Source organism: Aythya fuligula, chromosome 9 (genome assembly GCF_009819795.1).
Source record: "Aythya fuligula isolate bAytFul2 chromosome 9, bAytFul2.pri, whole genome shotgun sequence".
NCBI lineage: Eukaryota > Metazoa > Chordata > Aves > Anseriformes > Anatidae > Aythya > Aythya fuligula.
The window spans coordinates 5,129,154-5,150,065 of record NC_045567.1 but is presented as its reverse complement, the minus strand read 5'-3'; the positions used below and the strand labels follow the sequence as shown (position 1 = coordinate 5,150,065).

The 20,912-nt window shown below is 44.6% G+C and overlaps 1 protein-coding gene across 1 annotated transcript; it reads left to right on the top strand.

The window, feature by feature from the left end:
* The first annotated feature begins 230 nt into the window (after positions 1 to 230).
* MOGAT1 (monoacylglycerol O-acyltransferase 1) lies at positions 231 to 20,905 on the top strand. Its single transcript, XM_032193392.1, has 6 exons — positions 231 to 324; positions 9,848 to 10,026; positions 10,463 to 10,664; positions 13,421 to 13,595; positions 17,141 to 17,340; positions 19,531 to 20,905. Exons 1-6 carry the CDS (start codon positions 231 to 233, stop codon positions 19,683 to 19,685), a joined length of 1,005 nt encoding a protein of 334 aa, XP_032049283.1. The 3' UTR covers positions 19,686 to 20,905.
* Positions 20,906 to 20,912: the final 7 nt, after the last annotated feature.

The window sequence follows — 20,912 nt, the reverse complement described above, 5'->3', positions numbered from 1 at the left end:
TGCGAGGGCACCGCGGGGTGGCAGCGGGGCTCGGCTGAGGGGGAGCTGCGGGTGTGGGGCTGTCCCCGGAGCCGTGCCCGGAGCCGTGCCCTGAGCCCAGCCCTGAGCCCAGCCGTGCCCGGAGCCGCCTCCCCGTTCCCGTCCCCGTCCCCGTCCCGGTCCCCGCCCGCCGGAGCCGCGCCCGGGCCGTTGCCGTGAGGGCAGGTGGCGGCGCGGTGCTGGCGCCCGGCATGGCGCTGCGCTTCGCCCCCGTCAGCGTCCCCCTGGAGCGGAGGATCCAGACGGTCGCGGTGCTGCAGTGGATCTTCTCGTTCCTGCTGCTGGGTAACAGCCTGCCTCCCCCGCCATGCCCCAGGAGGAAGGGGAGAGGAGGGGGTTTCCTTCTGTTCCCCGAGCCCCGGGCATCGGGCTGCTGCGGGGCTGCTCCTGGGCTCGGGGTCTTCTCCTGGCTGGGGGCTCTGGATGCTTTTCCTCCTCTGGGTCTCCTTCTTCCCATGGAATCCTTTAGAAATACCTTCCTGAAATGCTAGTGACAGCACCTCCGCGGGCTGCCCACTGGGTTTCTGAGAGAAATTTTTAATGATCGTCACCATAAAGACTGCTACATCACTAACGCTGCTCACGCTGATCCTGTCTAATAACTCCGTGTACCGTAGTTCAATAAACTTCTTGTTTAAATGGGTGGTGAGTTTGAATAAAGGTTGGCAGTGAACTGAGAGCCAGTAGTGCGACCGCTTCTGTAAACTAATGCAAAACGTACTTTAAGAAAGCTTTCCTAACAATTTTTCTTAGTAAACTCGTTCCACTGATTGTTCTTCTGTAGCGAACTTTCCTAATATCTTAACAGGCTCTTATCACTAAACATCTAATCGTAACAGCAAAGCCTACAGGTAGGTGTTGGGAACTTGCTGAAATGAGCCGCTGGAGGAGGGAAGCTGGCCCTCAGTCCCCTGGGACCAGGTCCCCGACCCTACAGGTTGGAGGGAGGGCTGTGTGGGATGCCCCGACCCGAGGGATGCGGTGACCGCCTGCCTGTGCCCTGCTGCCAGCGCTGGAACACCTGACAGAAACCTGTGCTTTAGGGTTACAAGGAGAAAAAGAGAGCATGCGTATCTGCCTTGCACAGCTTGGAAATCCATTATCATTCAGGTGCTGCTCTGATGTGCTTCAGATGACTGTTGGGTTATGTGGCCGTACCCAGGTCATTTATGTATGTGGGGGAAGCACGGGGGATATGGAGCATCTTCACAGGCTTATCCCGAGCGTTTGGCTGGTTTATGTTACCTCTAAATTATATGGGGTTGGACTATAAACTGTTTATGTTTGTGGCTGCCCTGTAAATAGCCCATGGTTTTTATTCTCTGTTATTGAGTTAAATCTCGACGCATCTCATTATTCCAGTCTAAATAATGCAGTGGATACAAGCGGCAGTGGAAGGAAACAATTTTTATCCTAGCATATGTGGTGACAATGCTGCCACCTCCTTGAGGAATATGGGAAGCCCCATCCCTCTGTGCTTCCTTGGAGTGGGCAGCAGAGAATCCCCCCTTGCTGCATTTCGGGGGGAGCAGGCAGCTGTCTGCTGCAGCTGGTGCTGCCTGGGAGGAATAAGTGTCAAGGAAAGTCAGCAAGGAGTGGGTCTCACAGCTGCTTAAGCTGAATACAGTGAGTACACACAACCATGAAAAAATCTGTTGGCAAATGCCCCCACAGAGGACAAATTAATGCTAATAATAATCTGCTTTCATTTATTTTTAGAGCTTTCTGGGGTGACTTTGTCATTTTGTGTGTGCATCCTTGCAGTTACAGGTCAGTCAGAATGGTCTGGTTAAAAAATTCCATGTGGATCCAGGAAAAATCAGTCGGTTGGCTTCAGTAACTGTAAGAACTGAAAAAGATGTTGGTTCCTAATGCCATGGATTGCAGTTATGCGTAGATGTCCTTTACCCTTTTGTGTCTGCTGAGCTAACAGACATGGAAAGAGTGTTTGTTTAAGCTCTTGAATTCAAAAGTGACTCTTCAGATCGTGCAGGCGATACCCAGGCACAAGTGAAATACTGTGTGAATTCATGGGGAAGGTCAAGGGGGGTTGGTGGTGTTTGGGTGGGTGTTATCATTATTTTTTCTAATGCAGCTGGAACTAGTTTATACCAAGCAAGACTTTTCTGCAGATTCAGTGATTCTTATATAAAAATCAGTCGGTAGCACCAGATGATAACCAGTGATTTGTGTTACAGGTATCATGCAGTGTTTCTGTTTAGAGCAACGAATAAATAGGGTACTGGCTTAGTCCATAAAGTTGTCCATTGAGGATGTGGTGAGGTGCCACAGCTGAATAAAATAGCCTAGTAGGATGAATGATGAAGTAAGAGAACTCTAAAAATTAGTGCCTGGAAAGACAGAAGCTGAAGCAGGTAATGACATCCTTTAAATCTGGTAGGTGGCATGGGAAAACGTGGTTTGTTGTGCAGACTAAGCTGTAAGGGGGATGTGAGTCTGTTGTAACTTTGAATCCGTGATGTGACTTGGATAGAAGACTCTGGAAATCCAGCATTGTTTTTCTCTTCCTGGCTAAGAGAGGCTTTAAAGTAGGTAAATTTAAAGTAAAAAGTACATTGTGGTGGCGTTTGCACCTTGTTCTCCCTGGCACCTTGGTTGCAATGCTGCATGGTTTTCTTAGGGCATGGAGCTGATGTTTGAGAATGCCTTCCTGCTTGTGTGGCTAAAGGCTTTGCACAGTTTGGCCAAAGTACACGCACGCGATAGCTACCTCAGACAGCAAACCTCAGCTTGCAGTTGCTTATCACCACTTGGAGAAAGCGCTGATCAGTCAGCGAGCAACTGGTTAAGTTCTGCTCCTTCGCACTGCTTACTGGCCTGCGCTACAAACACGGTACTTCTGCTTTAGAGCGTAGGCAGAACAAACCTGCCTCTGCCTCCAGAAAGCCGCATAGATGTACGGAGCATTTCATTAGATACAAAAGGAACCTCCTTAAAATTCAGGGTGTAAGTTCCCATGCTTTCCTGCGCTGTTACTGTAAGCTGCCAACTCTTCCCCTCAAGCAGAAAAGACGAGTTTTTATTGTAGCAGTGGGTCTTCTGTTGGTTATCCAGGAGCATGAGTCCAGAGGCAAAAATGACCTCTAAAATACTGTAAGTGATGTCTAGCAGCTAGTCTAACAATTTCCTGCACTGTGCTGCCTGAAACTGCCATGTGGAAGTGCAACAGGCTAAAATAGTTTAGGTGAAGTTCCATGAAAGAGAAAAGTGTCTCAAATGGGCTTGTTGCTTTTAAAAGAAAACTGCCAGCCTGGAGTCTGGGAAACTAAAGCTATCAAAACTGAAAAACAAGGAACACTAAAACTGCTGTTTCTTGCTGTGTTAAGCAGAAATCCAAAAAAGCTTCAGACTCGAGCATAATTTCAAGTCATAAGGGTTTCACTGCTGAAACAGCAAGTATGCGAAGTGTTGCAATTTCAGAGTACCTATTTTGGAAAAAAAAGCTGCAAGCTGCAGCTTTGATAAACGCATTTTTCTGTCTAATTACTGTCACTGGATGTTCATCGGCTTGCCAAGGGACTGACAGTCCCAGGGCAGGTCTGGTGCCGTGCCGAGCTCCTGCAGCGCCTGATGCTGCACGCTGGTGTCTGCCTGTGCTGTTGTGCAGCCAAACCCCAGGCAGAAGGTCACCTGGAGAAAGGAGACCTGCAAGCCCACAAGTGCTGCTGAGACGACCAGGGGCAAGAGCAGAGGTTGCATCATTCCAGTCTTCCACCCCATTCCCAAAAGCAACTGTGACGGGCCATGAATGCAACAGGTGTCACTGGCGTTCAGTGCGAGATCTTTGTTTTTAAGCTTGGAAATCCTTTCCTTAAGGTTCCTGACTGAGCACTTTTCACTAGGGTTAGTAGAACACCTGATGTCCTCCCGCTAGGAACCGGTGCAGGTTTTCTTCCTCTTGCAGAGTAAGCGAGCAGCCCTTTACCCGTGGTACAGACACGAGGTGTGCAGGCGAGCCGTGTGCCTGAGCGCTGCCAGGCTGTGCACGAGGTCGCTTTGTTTCGGGAGGTGCTCAGTGCCCGGGCAGCAGCAGGTAGGTCGAGGTGCTCCTTTCATGCAGTGAGATTCGCTTATGGTGCTGCTGTGCAGGTGCTGTACCTTTTGTTGTTCACGCTCTGTGATCTGCATAAATCAAATGGCAATTGGACCGAATAAAGCTATTTTACACAGATGGGGGAGAGAGGGTTTTTAACCTTGTCAGCCAAGGGGACTGGGGTCTTGTTCTGAGGTGAGGAGGTGGTCGGGAAGCATGGGACCTCTTTCAAGGCTTGTTTTCTCCGTCCAGCAGTGGTGGGGCTGGTCTTGTCCTTACTGGGGATCTAGGAAGTGACTGCTGCATGTGTACCCCTGTGTTTATTTTCAAAATACTTAATAATAGAAAATCAATACAGAACAGAAGCTATACTTTAGTATGCATGAAGCCACAAAATAATATGCTAAAGGCAGTGGTGTATATTAATGTGCATCCTGTTTTCTAGTGATTAAACTTCTGTGCATGCAGCAGGTAGGATGAAACACTGAATTTGGCTGGAGACAACTTTGAGTTGTGGGTCCAGCTTCCCCAAAATAACAGAGGTGATGAAACACTTGCCACAGAGTGAGATATTGCTGCTGCAATGATAGGTGACTTCAGTGGTGAGAAAGCAGGTGTGCAGTGGGATGCGCTAAAGCGGGGAAAAAAAATAAATCCTTTTCCCCAAACATGTCTTGATGTTTTGTTATCTGGTGCTGGTTTGATTTGTCAGCTGTAGCTGGCTAACTAAAGCCACTATCTCATTATTTTATTTTTATTTTTTAAACTTGCAGCACTCGGAGCCCTTCCTGGCACGCTGGCTGATATTGCTGCTTGGTTTCACGCCTCTCTGTGCTCATCTCTCCCTGACGAGCACTGCTGGCCCTCGGGCAGGGATTGGTGTGTGATCACAGGGCATAACAGGGTACCTGCCGATGCCTGACTGGTATTTCTAGGAACGCTAGCGCTGCTGCCTGCCTCTCAGGGAGGGAATTTAGCCGTGTCTGCGGGGATGTAAGTGCAGAAAAACGGCTGTGCTGTGTCAGGCATGAGGACCACCTACTGTGGCATCATGTATGTGAGCATAACTAGTACTGAATGCCTGAGGAGGAGTAAAAGACCTAGGAAATACGTGGACTAACACATTATTTGGCTTGCTGTCTCAGGATTTGGTAATCAGTAACTCAGGGATTTGCCATATCCAGGCCGCTCTATCTAGCAGTCAGTAGTGCCTAATGCTCCGTATCTCTTGCTTATCAGTATTTATCGCTGCAAGGTCTGCTTCCTTGGGAACGGCAACCAAATTCCCGAGTAAACAAGCCCTCAAACCAGCCTCCAAACCTTGGCATCCGAGGGTTTGTATTTGTTATCGCAGTAGTGTTGAAACACAGCTCACTTGGTAGGAATGCTGAAATATCTTCGTGACTGGGACTGATACCCCGAGAAGGGACGGGTACACATTCAACACACGCTCACCTCCTTACCACCTCAGTCCTGCAGATGGCTACCAAATTCACGTGGATTTCGACAATTTTAGTTTAAATAAGTTCCCCCTTATTTTTGCTGCGGTAATATTTTTTATCTGGGAGTCTGCCACAGGTAGAAAGAGGCAGCAAGTTCCTGTGCTTCTGGTGGAAACATGCTTGTAGGTGGAATTGTGCAGACTAGTAGCATCTAAACAGGGTGGTATTAGTGTTACATACTCCATATTTTAGGGACTTTGAGGGTAAAAGCTGCAGAGCACTACTCTGTTGTCTTTGCAGATTGCCTCCTGTTAAGTCTTCCTTGGGTGTGACTGTTGGAGTTCATTTGCTGTATGCATAACTTCATTTGAGTTTCTACCCCTTGCTTTACCATCTGTACATAGCTCAGAAAGTATTTCCAGAAGCTAAGGTTGGTGGGTTTTTTGTTTGTTCATTTTTTGGTTTTGTTTTCTCTAATGAAAGAAGCCACTAGCAGGCAGAACTAGTTTGTAATGCCAAAATCAACTTACCACTGTTACCTTGCGAGATACTAGAGAGGAAAAAATGCTCATTAGGGACTAAATCATCACTGTGCAGCTCTCTGCTTTCCCCCCAATGTTCTGTTCCTCAAGCAGCCAGCTCATAAGCATTGCTGCTGCGAAGAATAAGGCTGAGGAAAGCTCTGCTCTGCCCTAGGTACGTCCCTGTGCTTGTTAAGGAATATGCCATCTTTCATTTTTCCCCTGCGGCCGTAGAAGCAAGACACAAGATTTTCAGCTTGCTCTCTTCCCCTGGCATGCTTTATGTATTTGTGTGCACGTGCGCTCCAAGCCCAAAGGAGCAGCAATATTACAAATCCCATCTCTACATGTGTATTCACGGGAATGCCAGTGGCATAAAGATGTCCTGCTTATCTCACCCTTTGTGGGATGAGCTTCAAATCAGTCAGCTCTGAAAGCCTCCAACCGATTTAAGCCGTGGCAGCACGATGTGGTTCCAAAAAGCTTTCCTAAGGGCACCCGTGTGCCGTTGTTCCAGCAGGACCTGCAGCGTGGTTCAGACCTGAGCTGTCGAGCAATCCAGAGGTGTGAGCGGCTTGGTTTGGGAAGCAAATGGACTGAAGTTGCTTGTTACTCCACTGCTCTGGGGAGCCTGTAGTGTGGGTTGGATAGAGACCAGCACCCTGGCCACTGAGGATCCGCCTGCACCGGCTGGACGTGGTCTGTGACTGCTCTGAGGGCAATGGGAGGCTTTCTGCCCGTGGGTGAGCTTAGGCTTGGTGCCCAGGTGTTCGAGCATCCTTGGGCAGGACAGCTGCTGGTGCTGCCACCTAACACTGCTGGTATTAATCCAGGTTCGAGAGAAAAAATTACACTGGAAGTGCATCTCAGGAGGATACAAAGAAGTGACAAATTCCAAGTCAATTACCTTCTGCCTAGAGTTTGTTTATAAAATAAAGGTAAATAAAAGGTAAATATACCTTTTATAAATAAAAGGTAAATAAAATAAAAAGGTAAAGCGGCTGCCATTTATCTGCTCAATGCCTTCTCTGAAGGAGAGGACACTGGTTTTGTGTTTATAGGCACGTTGGTTTTGAGTCACCGGTGCTCAGCTCACCTTGCTATGAGTAAATGCACTGAGATGATGAGGAGGTGCGGTGCAAGGAATTTGCTTTGCATGTCTCAGTGTGAGCACAGTAATAATTGGGTTTTGTCCTACAGCACGCCGAGCTTCTCCCAGGAGGTGCAGGGAGCACACTGCACTCCTGCCCCTTAGGTGCACCCCGTAACGTTGGCTCTGTCCTTGCTAAAGCAAAGCAGCAAGCGTGCTGATCTCCACATGTGTTTGCCTGCACAGCACTGAACAGTGCTATCTTGCACTTCTCGCTGCTGATTTAATTAGCTCTCTCAGCAAGGATGCTTTGATCCAAAGCCCCTTTCAGCTGTTTGGCTAGGTAACAGATACTTAAAAGCCATGGGATTCTGCAAGGAGCCAAAAGTCTTCTGAAAGGAAAGCTCAGAAATACAAATGCTCACCAGCTCATGAGAACTAAAAGCTCATTGACTTACGGCAATTACAAAACTTCTCGTGCTTATTCCAGCTTAGTGCATGAACCTTGTCATCTTGTCCAGATTATCATTGCTGCGAATTTCTGTAGTTTCAGGATTCATTTTTTTAAAGAACAGATAATGACTTTTCCTCCAAATGCTCCTGTTCCCTATTTTGAAGTGTTGCCAGCGTGGGGTACCCAGGGAGTCCTCCCTCGGGAGCAGAGGTGAGTGTCCTCCACCCACGTCGCTTGTCCTCTGTTGCAGGTGTTTCCCAGAGCTCACTTGCAGTCTGGGGGAGTTTTCCACATTGACTTTGAAGGTCTGTGGGTCTCAGTGAGCCGTGGTATTCTTCTAGAGCTTTTGCTGAGGTGTTTCTTTGTGTGAGACCAGGTTTGCCTGTTTAAGCAGGAGGCAGTGGGCTTCTGTACTGACTGTACTGAAGCACGGAGTGTCCTTCAGACAGTGGTGTTCGATCCTGTTTTGACTTAGGGTTGTTCCCTTCTTTCCTTTGAGCAAATGCAATTCCGTATTCTGCTGATTCCTGCCAGAAATGGGCATTTTCATTCATTCCTCTCCTACACAGTCTAACGGGCAGCTTTTCCTGCTTTGTCTGCTGCTCAGCTACCTCACAACGATATCTCCTGGTCTGTGCTGCAGGCACAGCCGGGCTAGGAGCAGGGATAGGCTGGGAGAAGTTCAGAAAAACATAAGTACACACGTTGGAAGAAATAGAGGAGTGTGCATAGTTAGGCTCTGATTCCAGCAGCTCAAAACCTGCTTGAGGGAATCTGCTGAGAGTTTTCAGCTCCCAGAAATGCTGCTAGAGAAAGTCTTTAATGAAGCTGATCTGAACTAGGACAACTGGTTTTTAGTGTTGGTTCATCTGCCTGTTTCAAAGTTTTTGTTTCTGCCAAGGTTAACACTGTGTTAGTCAAATTATTGCCTGATGTAATTCTTCCAAGGTTTCACCCCTCTCTCCTCACTGAGGTGCCTGGCCCAACGTGTTTCACCTTTTAGGACATACCAGGATATTGCCCTCCTGAAAGCCAGTCAAACGTGGGACATACAAAGCAGTTCTTAAAAATCTGCCGTGTAAAATACCTCAGAATAATGCCTCTGTTCTGCGGCTCTGCCAGTGAGGACTGGGTCCTGTTTTGCTTGCTGTCCTATAAATATAGGATGCCAAAGCCCAGGCTCCCTGGAATTCAGCATCTGCAGCTGTACTCTGATCCATGACCTGATGCGTTCTGCTCACAAGAAGCCAGAGGAAGCAGGCTGGTCGGGTGTGCTGCAGGGCAGGGAGCAGCGTGCACCTAGGCACTGGCTTTACCTCACTGCTTATAGCTGCCTAATTTGCTGCAAGAGTGCAAAATTCTGCAAATCCTACAAAAGTTAATGTCTCCATAGGGAGTCTCCCTGAATTTCAGGTTTGAGCCCCAAAGTAACGCGTTCCGTGTAATAATTTTTTCCTGTCTTTTTGAACTGTGCATAATGCACTGCCTGCACGTGGGTGTTGTGGGAGGATGCTACAGTCCTCATTAACCTGTGTCTGAAAGTAGCAGGGCTTAAAACTGGTACTGTGCTCCCACAGAAATGGTGAGTTTCTGATTGCAGTGACGTGTCCAGACTGAAATGAAACCTCGTGATGTTTTGGTCTTGTCTAGCACATCTTCGTCAGTCGCAGAGCACTTTCTGCAGGGAGTAGAAGTACCAGCCCTACTAGATAGGTAGAGAAACTAAGAAGCAGAAAGGGAAAGTGATTGCCCAGCAGCATTCCTATTAGAAAAGAGATCTTGTTGCAGCCCTCTCCTTTCAAAGCCCTCCTCCCATCTTCTTGTTCATGGGAGCATCATGTCTTTGTTAGCTCTTGCTGCCTCCTTTTAGTCTGTCCTAGGTAATCCAGATGTTACCTCCCAAGTGTCAGTGTTCACCCTCACCACGGGGAGAAGACAGCTGTGTTGGTTCTCAGCTCGTGCTTTTGTTCTATTAAAAAATCAAGCATCATCTTAGGCTGATTCCCCCAGTTGTGCAGAGTAAGAAGTACAGGCTGAGGTGATGCATCCTTGGAGGTAATTGCCTCAGTGAAACAACATTCACACGAGGTGGAACAAGCCAACTTCAATTTGTATACGTTTTCAGTAGCATCCCTGGTAACAATGTGAGGGCTGGGAATTCGAGATCTTAAAAAAGACAGTCGTGATTACTGCTAGTTGTGATATCTTTTTTTTTTTTTTTTTTTTTTTACCTCTTTCCTTTTGCAGCACAGTTTTGCTGTGGATTCTTTGTGATCTTGATTTTGGGCAACTTCTGGTTCCTTGCTGTTCTGTACCTCGTGTGGCTCTACCTCGACTGGGAAACGCCGTGCGCTGGGGGCAGACGGTCCCAGTGGGTCAGGAGCTGGACTGTCTGGAAGTACTTCAGGGAATACTTCCCCATTCAAGTGAGTAAAAGGTTTCTCACTGAACTGTAAACATTTGAACAGAGACGGTTTGAATAGCCGTGAACAAGGACTAATGTCTAGGACTCATCTGTGGTGTGATTATAATGGTTACACCATTTAAAATCTTTTTAAAACATGGGAAACCTGAGATTTAGCATCAGAAATGGGCAGGGGAGGGGGAACGGGGGCTGGATTTCTGCTTGGACTGTTGGGACACAAGATAGTGCCTCAGCACAGTAAATGCTTCAGAGATAATTTTTGGAGATTTATCTATTTAAACTTCATTCAGCGCTAAAACAGACCAGTAAAGTGCTTGGAAGAAAGAAATGAATTGTCATTGGTTCTGTATCCTGTCGACCTGCAATTTCCACGTGTTGTTTTTGAGAACCCCTGTGAAATGAATATTAAAACATCCTCCACCATCTCTCTTTTTCAGCTTATAAAAACTTCAGATTTGAATCCCAATCACAACTACTTACTTGGCTTTCACCCTCATGGGGTCCTGGTAGCTGGAGCCTTTGGAAACTTTTGCACGGGCCCAAGTTTCAAAAATTTATTTCCTGGGCTTACTCCGTATCTGCATATTATGCCCATCTGGTTCGGCTGCCCCTTCTTCAGAGAATACATAATGAGTGCTGGTAGGTAAAATCAGAGTGTCTTAGCTGTTCTCCACATTGTAGCTTCTGCTTCAAATGTAAGGTCTTCTCTTGTACCCATAAGCTGTACCTAGAAGTTATTTCACTTCAAATGATCAGTGCTGAATTTAGAGCGCTGGCACTAACTGTTATACGATGAACTGTTGTTGCAAAGTAATTTTGAAAGGTTTTATTAATTTTGCTAAACTGTATCATGTATCAATATTTAAAATGGATCCTACTGGAAGTCTGAGTTGCTCTGTTGCATCGTATGTGGCATATGCAATGCAGGTGGGTCCGGTGCAAGGAAGAGCTTTACAGCAGGAACAGCTCACAGTAGTTGTTCTTCTTGCAAGACTGCTCAGAGAATAAGGTCTATTAATAGATTGATTTTGTTGGGTGTTAATGATGGTTATTAAATCTGAAATGTTATGGTCAAACACTGTATTTCTACCCTTTACAACACCATCTGAGTTAAACAGATAAGGTCAAGTAATTGCTGGTCATTAGAGTATTACCGCAAAATTTTGCCTAATACTTGTAGATGTGGCAAGAAGGGGAGCAAGGGGAGCAGGAACAGGAGCTAAGGAGCCTGTGGCTGAACTGATTTCATCTGCTGACTTTCCCTGGCCCCACAGCGAAGGGGAACGGAGCCTCCAGCACCTGTTGTATATAAAAGGGTCATGTTTGTCATTGGTACTGCAGTAATAAAAGATACAAATAATAAGTAATAGAGTTTGGGGAATAGAAAAATATAAGTGAATCAGGACTAGTGTTCCTCTACAGTGGTTTAATACAGGAGTTATTTTACTTAAATTCATTAAACTACAGCATTTGAGTAAGTACGGTCTGCAGGACAAGAGTAGGTTTGGGAGACAGATCTAGCTTTCAGTCCTCCCTGCAACATGGACAGTGTGATTTCAGACAAACTATTTATCTGCTCCCTGCGTGGAAGCATGCCAAGGGTGCCCGGATTGATACCGGAATTGCAAATCCACGTGCACTTCAGCATACCAGAAGCGCCTTTCAGTGCAGATGTTGTTGTCAGAGTTTTTCTGAGGCTTGCAAGGTTAAGGGATTAGTAATGTTGCAAGATGACAAATTTGAACATTGCCTAGCCTGGAGGTCAGTTTACCTCTTTTTGCCATCTTGACCTGTAGAAAAAAGCATTTATGTGCTAGGCAAGAAATAACTGCAGTAAAAATCATGCTAAAGAATAGTCAGCATCTGAGCATGTTTTTCACCAGCGTGCAGCTGATAAACCAGTGTTTTATAATTTGACTCATAACCTGTATTATACCAAAGGGGATCTTTTGCTCCCTGTGTCTGAAGTCTGCTGGTTGTCCTTGGGAAGAGCAGTCACAGCATTACCCAAGCTGCTGTGCAAGGGAGAGTGGGGAGCAGTCCCCTGCCTCCACTTCAGCAAGGAGAGGAGTTGGTCCTGGGGAAGGACAGTGCCTCTCGCTTTCTCTTCCAGGGAAAATGCATGCTGAGTGGTGAACGAGCATCACTCACAGGATTCGTGTCCTGGGTCAGCTGCCTTCTTCAGAGCAGCAGTGACTGTCAAGGAGTATATGGCAAATGGAAATAGCTTTTTACTGAGTTCTCTGAACTTGCCCCGAGATCCAGCTACTACTCTTGGTGGCCAGCTCTCAAAACCAGATCACAGTCATTGTCTTTGTTGTGACATGTTCATAATCCATTTTGTAATGTCTGCAATAGGAAAAAAGGAGGTGAATCTTTCCCTCAGCATCCAGAACGGCACAGTTGGATACCAGCCCTGTAAAAACAACAACACAAAAACAAACCCCAAACACTACAACAACAACAAGCAACCAACCAAAAAACACACAAAATGAAAAACAAACAAACAAACAAAAAACCACAACAACCTAGATTTGATTTCTAGATTGTCATTTAGAATATATTAATTCAGCACAATATAACTAAACATGGCTTCTGGGTGAGTGGTACCAGTGTGAGCCTTTTAAATAGGACTTAGGCACGAAGTTGCTCTGGAGGGGTCGGCTGTTCCTGTTAGGAAGGACGCTTCTCAGAATAGCAAGCTCAGAGCAAGGTCTGAGTCGATGCTACAGACTCCTACATCAGTGTGCCTCTGATTAGAAGTAGTAGCATTGGCAGGAGCACCAGGAAGCTATTCTAGCCTAAAGAGATTAGCCTAAATAAATGTGAGTGACAGGTCCTGGTTACTAGAGAATAAGCTGATGCAGCCACTGGGAATCGTGCAGCGGGGCCTTTCCTGCCTCTTTGGACACTGCTGTGTCCATGGCCTGAGGCGGAGCTGCTGCTTGTAGCTTTGAGAAGAAGGGTACAGCTTGGCACTGTAGGTCCTCATTTGAGTTAACAAGTCCTTTAGTCATTCCCTTAAACCCTCTGTGCTTTATGGCTTTTGCTGCTGCTTCAGCACAACCTGCTGCGGTTGAGCTGTGCTGTTCTCAGACATAGAAGCAGAGGCGGAGTTGAGCAGACAGCCAGCCGAGACAAAGCTGGCTCTTCCTAAAGATCTCAAACTTCTGTGGTAGGCAAGCAGCATTTTAGCTCATCAGTGTGAAATTAAAGGACTTAACTAAGACCTAATCTGTCGCATAGTGAGGGTGTTGAACCCAAATCTTTCAACTCAGTTGTGCTGTAACTGTTTAGAAACATAATTTAGACATCATTTAAAAATATTTTATATATTCCACTGTACTTGTAAGTGAAGCATCTGTGAGTGACTCTCGGAATGTTTGCTCCTAAAGGGATGGTTTCAGCCTCCAAGGAGAGTGTCTCGTACGTGCTGAATAATGAAGGAGGTGGCCACGCGTCCATCATTGTCATCGGAGGAGCCGAGGAATCCCTGAATGCACATCCTGGAAGTTTGACTTTGAACGTCCTCAACAGGAAAGGCTTTATTAAAATGGCCTTGAAACATGGGTAGGTTTCCCATCTGGCCTGTCCCAGTAAGCACGCTTTGAATACAGAGTCTTAAATATAGTACAAATTATGTGTAGTACACTCAGAATTAGAATTTGAAAGAGCTATTTGTGTATGAACGTGCAGATATCTGATGTAAGAGCTAGTCTGTACACCTCGATCCAATCTGGGTGTCGAAAAGTCCTTTTTGTCTTTCATAATTTATGAGCAGTAGGTGGAGTTATTAGCATATCTTGGTGATCTGTTTTAGTTGTTCTATATTGCAGTAGCAAAAAGTGAGAATTGTGAAACAATATTAGTAAACCTTGGCTTTTATTGCTGACCGATGCAGACGTTGTTTTCTCTTATGTAAATTGGAGTTATAATAAGACAGAATTTTCTTACCACTCTAAGCCAAAAAAATTTAGAAAGCTAGACCCTGTTTTATTAAATCGCTGTAAAATGTATTCCAGGAAGATTTCTTTTCACCTTTATTCTGAAGACTTTTTTTTGATTTTGAAGATTGTTGTTTACAAAAGTATGTTTTGGGGAAATTTGTAATGAATCTCAAGAAAAACTAGCTTACTTCTTACTATCCAACATCTATCAGTATGTAACTAAGCAGAGAGAGCATTAATATCTTTTGAATGCTTTATACAGCGTGAGCTGTTGTTTATGCTGAACTACTGGAAGTATTCGAACCAATGACTTATTCCCGCTAAGCTGTCTGTTAAGCTCCCAGGATTATACATCGACATGCAAAATGATAAGAAAACAATATTAATCCTAGACAGATCTGTAACATTTTTTAAACTACTAATTAGAAGAAAAAAGGTGGGCTCTGAGAAGAGTTCTGCTTTCACAAAGGATGCTAAGGTAAATTTCTTCTAGAAACTGTCATGTGTCAGAATATTCCAAGAAGGTTTTTTCTATATATGTCACTAGGATTTTCAGAAAAGAGCTGTACCCTGGTAAAGTAACATTTTAGTGGAATTTGTACCCAGAAACATCACTCGTGTATTTAAATTGGGACTTTGATCAAAGACGCACAAAGGTACTAATCTCTGTTCAATTGCTACTAAATTCATGAGTAGTTTTTATTTGTTACCATAATGTTTGGAGGATTATTTAAGTCCTTTTTTTTTTTTTTTTTTTTTTTTTTAGCATGCCTGATCTGTCAGTTCACAAAGGCTGGTATTTATCTCTCATCTAAACTGATTTGGATTGAGAAACTAGGTACTCCTGTGCCATTCGAGGCCTTGATTTCAAGAGCATCCCCAACACATGACAACACTCTCAGGGCACTTACAAAACACAATAATGAACACTTTGTTCTGTGTTAAGTTCAGTACTTCAAGTCATGGTTCTCCTCTTAAAGAAAGGCCTAGTGTCTGGAAATAATGCCCTACCTGACTGACTTACCTACACCTCACACATGATCATCCTAACCACTAGACTACGAGTTATTCTGGGTCTGAGCACCTTCTAGACAAACAGCCTCTGTGTGAACTGTAGGACACCTGACTTCATTTCTGTATCTCTGTTCTGGTTTTGGACTGTATGATGATAGGACATGATGAGACTCCAGCAGCTACAGCTCCTGCAGCACTGTAGGCAGGCCTGAGATCCTGTGCCAAAGGCATCCAGTAGATGCTTCTGCTTTTATCATTTGTTTCTAACAACTAACAAAATCTGAAATGAACTTCCAACTTGTGGAAATGAAAGGGCAAGGGAGGTCTGCAGCGTGAGGAGGGTGAAAAGAACACATGCTGTAAGTGTCTACGTATCTTTCTGGTGCTTGTGATCCACAGCATCAAATACCAGGAGAGGAAAGGGCAGTGCATAGACCAGGAGTCCTGTGCTCCCTGGCCCTGGCTTTTACACTGCCAGTACAGAAAAGTTCTCATTCCTCAGCTGGGAGCTCATCAAATTTACTCTTAAGTATGAAAGCTGAAGTCCTCTGCACTTCTGGAAGACATTTTGGTCCAAGGTAATACAGATATCTGATATGAAGTGAAGAAATTCTAAAGATATGAAAGAAGTGATGAATCAGCTAACTTATCCTTAGTTTCACAATCAGAAGTTACTTATTTCTCTGTCACAACCTCCTACATAGTGTCTTGCAAAAGTCTTTACCATCCAGATTAGAAGAAATCTCACAGTCTTGGGGTGCTATTGCATCACCAGATTTTCCTGTTTGTCTTAACGTAGTAGTAAAAAAATGGAGTATTTACACAGCACATTATGTACCAGGCTTTCCAATATTTTCTTTACAGGTGGCTGGGTGATATGTTGTATGAGAAACCACCCCCTGAGCAGACACCATTCAGGGTAGTGAGTGGGAATGACAGTATTTGGGGATCTTCACGCTTGAGAAACTATAGAAGCAGTTGTTTTGTCCATACAGGAGAGTTTTGGTTGTCCACAGTACTTTCCAGACAGCTCTGTCCTAAACGTATCCTCCTCAGGCATTCAGAGCTTTGTGATCACTCATCTCAACAATATTATGGCAATGCTACTATTTTACAGTGTTTTCTGAAAGATAGTGTAAGCTGAATGGAATGAATGAAACTAAGGCTTCAGTAAAGCAAATAAAACCTCTCAGTATCCTTCAGAGACTGCTTGGGATTGCTCTGGTAGGGTTTTCTGTTGTTGTTGTTGCTTTATTTTTGTTTTTAAGCTTAAACTGTGTAGAATACTGTTTGATCAAGCTCAGAATTTATCTAAAACATACTGCAGTTGAGGCTTTAAATATAGTGATGCTTTTGCCTGTTGGAGATGACTGCACTGATTCCATCTGCCTAAGTTGTTTGTTTGTCCAGGAGCTAGTCAGTGCCCTTCCTCCCAGCCAGTTCATGAACGGAATGAAAATTCATTAGGCTGTGAAGGAGCCAGAATGAGTTAATATAATTTCTGTGAGTATGATTTGACCTCTGATAAAAATAGATCAAGGCTAGTTTTCGAAGAAGTCTGGAGGAAGTAGGATTTCACTGGGAGTTGGACAGTGGGGGAGTTTGGCATTGTACTCGTGTTTGTATGGATGTCTGTTTTTTATCATGCTTTTTGTGCCGAAATCAAGTGCCTGCATTATTCTAGTCAAAAGGCAGAGGAAGGCTAAGATCTGTTTCTGACACCACCCAGCTGGGAGCATTATAAGGTTAGCAATGAGGCTTCTTTCCTTGCCAAAGGAGAGAATACAGTGGAACAAGGGTGGACTTGCTGAAATAGTGGTGGATTTGATCATAATTATGATGCATACAATTATTCATTTTTTATTATTATGAATGATCATAAAAGGTTGTAATGGGTAGCAAACAGCTAAATACTGTCCAAATACTCAATGCTACTTGTTGTGAATGACATTTATTTATTTTTTTGAAACAAACCCAAAAACCCTACACAGCCAAAAAGCAGCTCCCTATCAAAAGAACCTGCTACTGATACATACTAGAGCTGCTGAAGATTTCTGTGCTGGTTATTGGGAAAGTTTCCACACTGCTGATGTGAACCACAGTGCAAATGCTGGCTGGTGTGGGATCCTCACTGTTCGTTGTGTTGCTTTACAGGGCTCATTTGGTCCCAGTGTTTTCCTTTGGCGAAAATGAGCTATTCAAGCAAGTTGCAAACCCCAAAGGTTCATGGCTCAGAAACGTACAGGAGAAACTGCAAAAGATAATGGGCTTTGCTTTACCATTGTTTCATGCTAGAGGAGTATTTCAATACAGTTTTGGCTTAATACCTTTCAGGCAACCTATTCACACTGTTGGTAAGTTCCTTTTGCCTTTTCTAATGCTTTTGCAAATATTTAAAAATGCATAGATGTTCTCCTAATATCTGTATAAATTTATAAATCTAAGAAATATCTGGCTACTGTGCAGCTAAAACAAGTACGTGAGGTTTAAAATAAACCTTTGTATATATATATATAAATTTTTTTTATTTTATTTTTAATTCCTCTCCTCCCCCATGTCAAAGGAGGAAATCCTCTCTCCCTTTTCCCTTTCTGTCCCAGAACAAATAGTATTGTTCATTCATAGTTATTCCCAGGCTTATAGCTGCAGCAGTCCTCAAGGAAACCAAAGGAGTTGTCCAGCCCATACCAGAGGGCTGACACAGCTCTGCAGCCAGTGCTGTGGATTCTGGGTGCCACAGTTATTTTGTAAGATGCCCAGCATCTTCATTTCTTAGCCCTGCAGTGAAGCAGCGGTGGGATGTTCCTGGTATTGCACAGCCACTGCAGCTGCACTCCAGGGCAAGGCTGCTGGAAGGAGCTGGTGTTGTTCTGAGCTGATGCTCACTGGGACTGGCAGGGACGGAGGCCTTCAGCTCCCTGTGGTGTTTCCTTCCGCCTCCACCCCCCCTTTTTTTTTTTTCCTTGCTATGGAAAGATCTATGTTTAATTAAGAACACGCATGCCACGTTGACAGGCAGTTTGGAAGAGATTTTTCTTGCAACAGAACTTGTACGATCTCGTGAAATCCTTTACCTTTGGTGTCTCTGTTTCCTCACGTTTGAAAACTATTTATTACCATCTCCCTGCATTCGTGGGGGGAGTTGTGGTATGGCTCAAAGCAGGCTTAAAAGTGTTAGCTCACCTACCGAAAGTTGCAGAGTTGTACTGACCTCCACCCAAGCCGGTTAGCTGTGTTCATGAGGCCCAGGTATCTGAGTATCCTCCTCCTGGAGCAGACACTAGCTCAGAAGCTGTTGTCCCTAAAGCAAAGAAAGACAATTCAGTAAAAGCAAGGTCCCTGAAGTCTAAGTGTGAGTGTTTAGGGCTTCACAAGTGAAGTAACTTTGCTTTTCCTGTGAATTATTACTGCTTTTCAGAAACAGAATCAGCTCTAGAGTATTGATTTGAGCATTTTGCTTAAAGCCGAATCCGAGGAAGATCTGTGTAATTTCTAATTCCACAAGAAATTCTCTGCTCCTGGAACAGACTTCTGCAGAAAGGCTTGGGGCGTGGTTTGATGTTTCCAGTCAAGCTCCAAGATCTTCTGCGTCTGACGTGCAGTGATTCCCCCCCCATCAAAGTCCTGCTCCAGCCAGGGCCAGGATCACACCCGTGTAGGACCTGAGAGCTCTTGGCAGCTGAGCCTGCAGCAGGAGTATGCAGAGTGGCTCTGGCTGCACTTTCCTTCCCGTTAATCAACACCACCCAATTTGAAGTGGCGATATGTGTTGAAAGGGATTTTCAGGTGCTTTTGAAAAAGCTCCTGGAGAGTGCTTTTAACTCTCTGTTTTTCTAGAAGGAAGTTAAAAGAAGATTTAAAGATTACTTCCTCTGCAATCTTTGTCAAGTCTATTATGCTCTCAGTGCCTCCATTTACTTCAGTGAAAGAAGAGCAGCTGTCAAAAATTGTAGTGAGTGAACAACGTGAAATCGTGGGAAGTCTTTGTCAGCAAATTGGAGTTTTTTCAACTAAAGCATTTTGTGGAGGAGGCTGCCCTCTGGACTTGTGTGGGCTTACCTCATGTTCCCTCCAGACCTGACTCCAGGTGAAGAAGCGTGATAGCAGGCTTCGCACAGTGTCTCGTGTGGGGAATGTTCAGGTTGGAAGAATATTTGTGAGCAACTTACGGTTCAGAGACACCTCACAGGGTTTGGGGGTTTCAAGTGCTTCCTCTCCCTAAGCTGAGGTAGCAGATGAAATTTCTGGCGCAGGTGCAGTGATGCCCATTTTGTATAAATTGGAGAATATCTCCATTTCCCTCAGCGTTCACGTGTTTGCGAGCTTGTAGGCTTCACTCTTTTATCTGAATTTGAACAACAGAGAGGGAAAAAACAGACCCAGGGCCTAGGTTTGTGAGAGGCAGGATGAGGCCTGAGAGCAAGAGAGCTGTGCTGTGACTCTGCCAGCTTGCTGGGAGCTGGGCAGAGCCATCAAAGGGAGAGCAGTTTTACTCAGAAAGAGATGTCAACGAAGCTAACCCTGCTGTTGTGTTTGACTTCCAGTGGGAAGCCCCATCCCTGTAAAACGGAACTTGAATCCCACCACTGAAGAGATTGAACAGCTACATGCGGTATATCTACAGGAACTACGAAAATTGTTTGAAGAACACAAAGGAAATTATGGGATCCCTGAGCATAAAACTCTTATCTTTGAGTAGTAAACCACAATCCATCATTCTAAATCTCATGGAAAAAACTACTGTATGCTGAAAGAGTTCTTTCTTGCAATCTGTGTTTTGCAATCTGTAATTATCCTTGTGTAAGGAATAATTTTAGGAAGGGATTATTAAATAGTTTATTGATCTTTATTTTATGAAAACAAAAAAAAGCATCCTAAGGGTGCAAGCCGTGAAGCCAGTGCTGTTTTGAGTTGTCCTTTTAGGTTCATCTGTACTAGAAATGCCAGTGAGAGACTCGACACTGATGTTCTTACTACCATGGTACTTCACCATAGCTTGAGCAGAGGAAATTGCCCCAGCATGAGAGCAAGAGCAGGAAAAGTGTATATACCACAGAGGTCTGTCATTAGACATTGGGACTGTAACCAACATGTATCAAACACAAGTTGTCTTCTTAATGTCAAAAAAAAAACCCTGCTGCTCTTCCAAACCAAGTTGTGTATTTTCAGTAGATGGCTATTACGAGCCATTTGCATGTGAAATCATGAATAAATGAGTTTTCTGCCTTGAACAGGATATCAGCAAAAGCAGTTTGTCCAACCAATGGAGCAGACCAAACGCTGTTTGCAGGAAGAACAGAGTGTTGAGTTACTCTGTGCACATATGTGCTGGGTGGGGGTAAGCACTCAATAATGTGACTTTTTTGGACAGCTGTCCAGTATGTAAGATGAATCAGCTTTGTTCGGTAGTTTTAGTCTCAGAGAAGATGGCAGGCACAGGACGGAAGTACACCAACGAAGCTAGTGTGGGAATCATGAATTTCACCTCTTACGCAAATGAAAAGTTGTCATATGCCAAGCACTTCCACACAAGGAAGGGGAGCCCAATTTGTTCAGTCTAGTTCTGAAATTTCACCAAGGAAAGTGTACTTGATTTATATCTTCTTCCTCACTGATAGATGTGGGGAAATACGTGGAAAGCAGTGCCTTGGAGTGACAGCCGTAATTGCCAAAGCAGTGGGAGGACAGCTGTAGGGTGCGGCAGGTTAAGAGGATGTTTGGTGTGCAAACCAGCTGCCTAGATGTGAGAGGTTTATCTGAAATGTGGATATCCATCTAAGAGAAGAAGAAAAAATATCTTAGCCAAACTCTTTTTCAATTAAAGTGCCTAGGTTTCTGAGATGATTTGTAAAGAGAATTATAGTATAAATATAAATATATATATTTAAATGAAATTCTTGTATTTGTAAATGCTTTTCATCTGTGT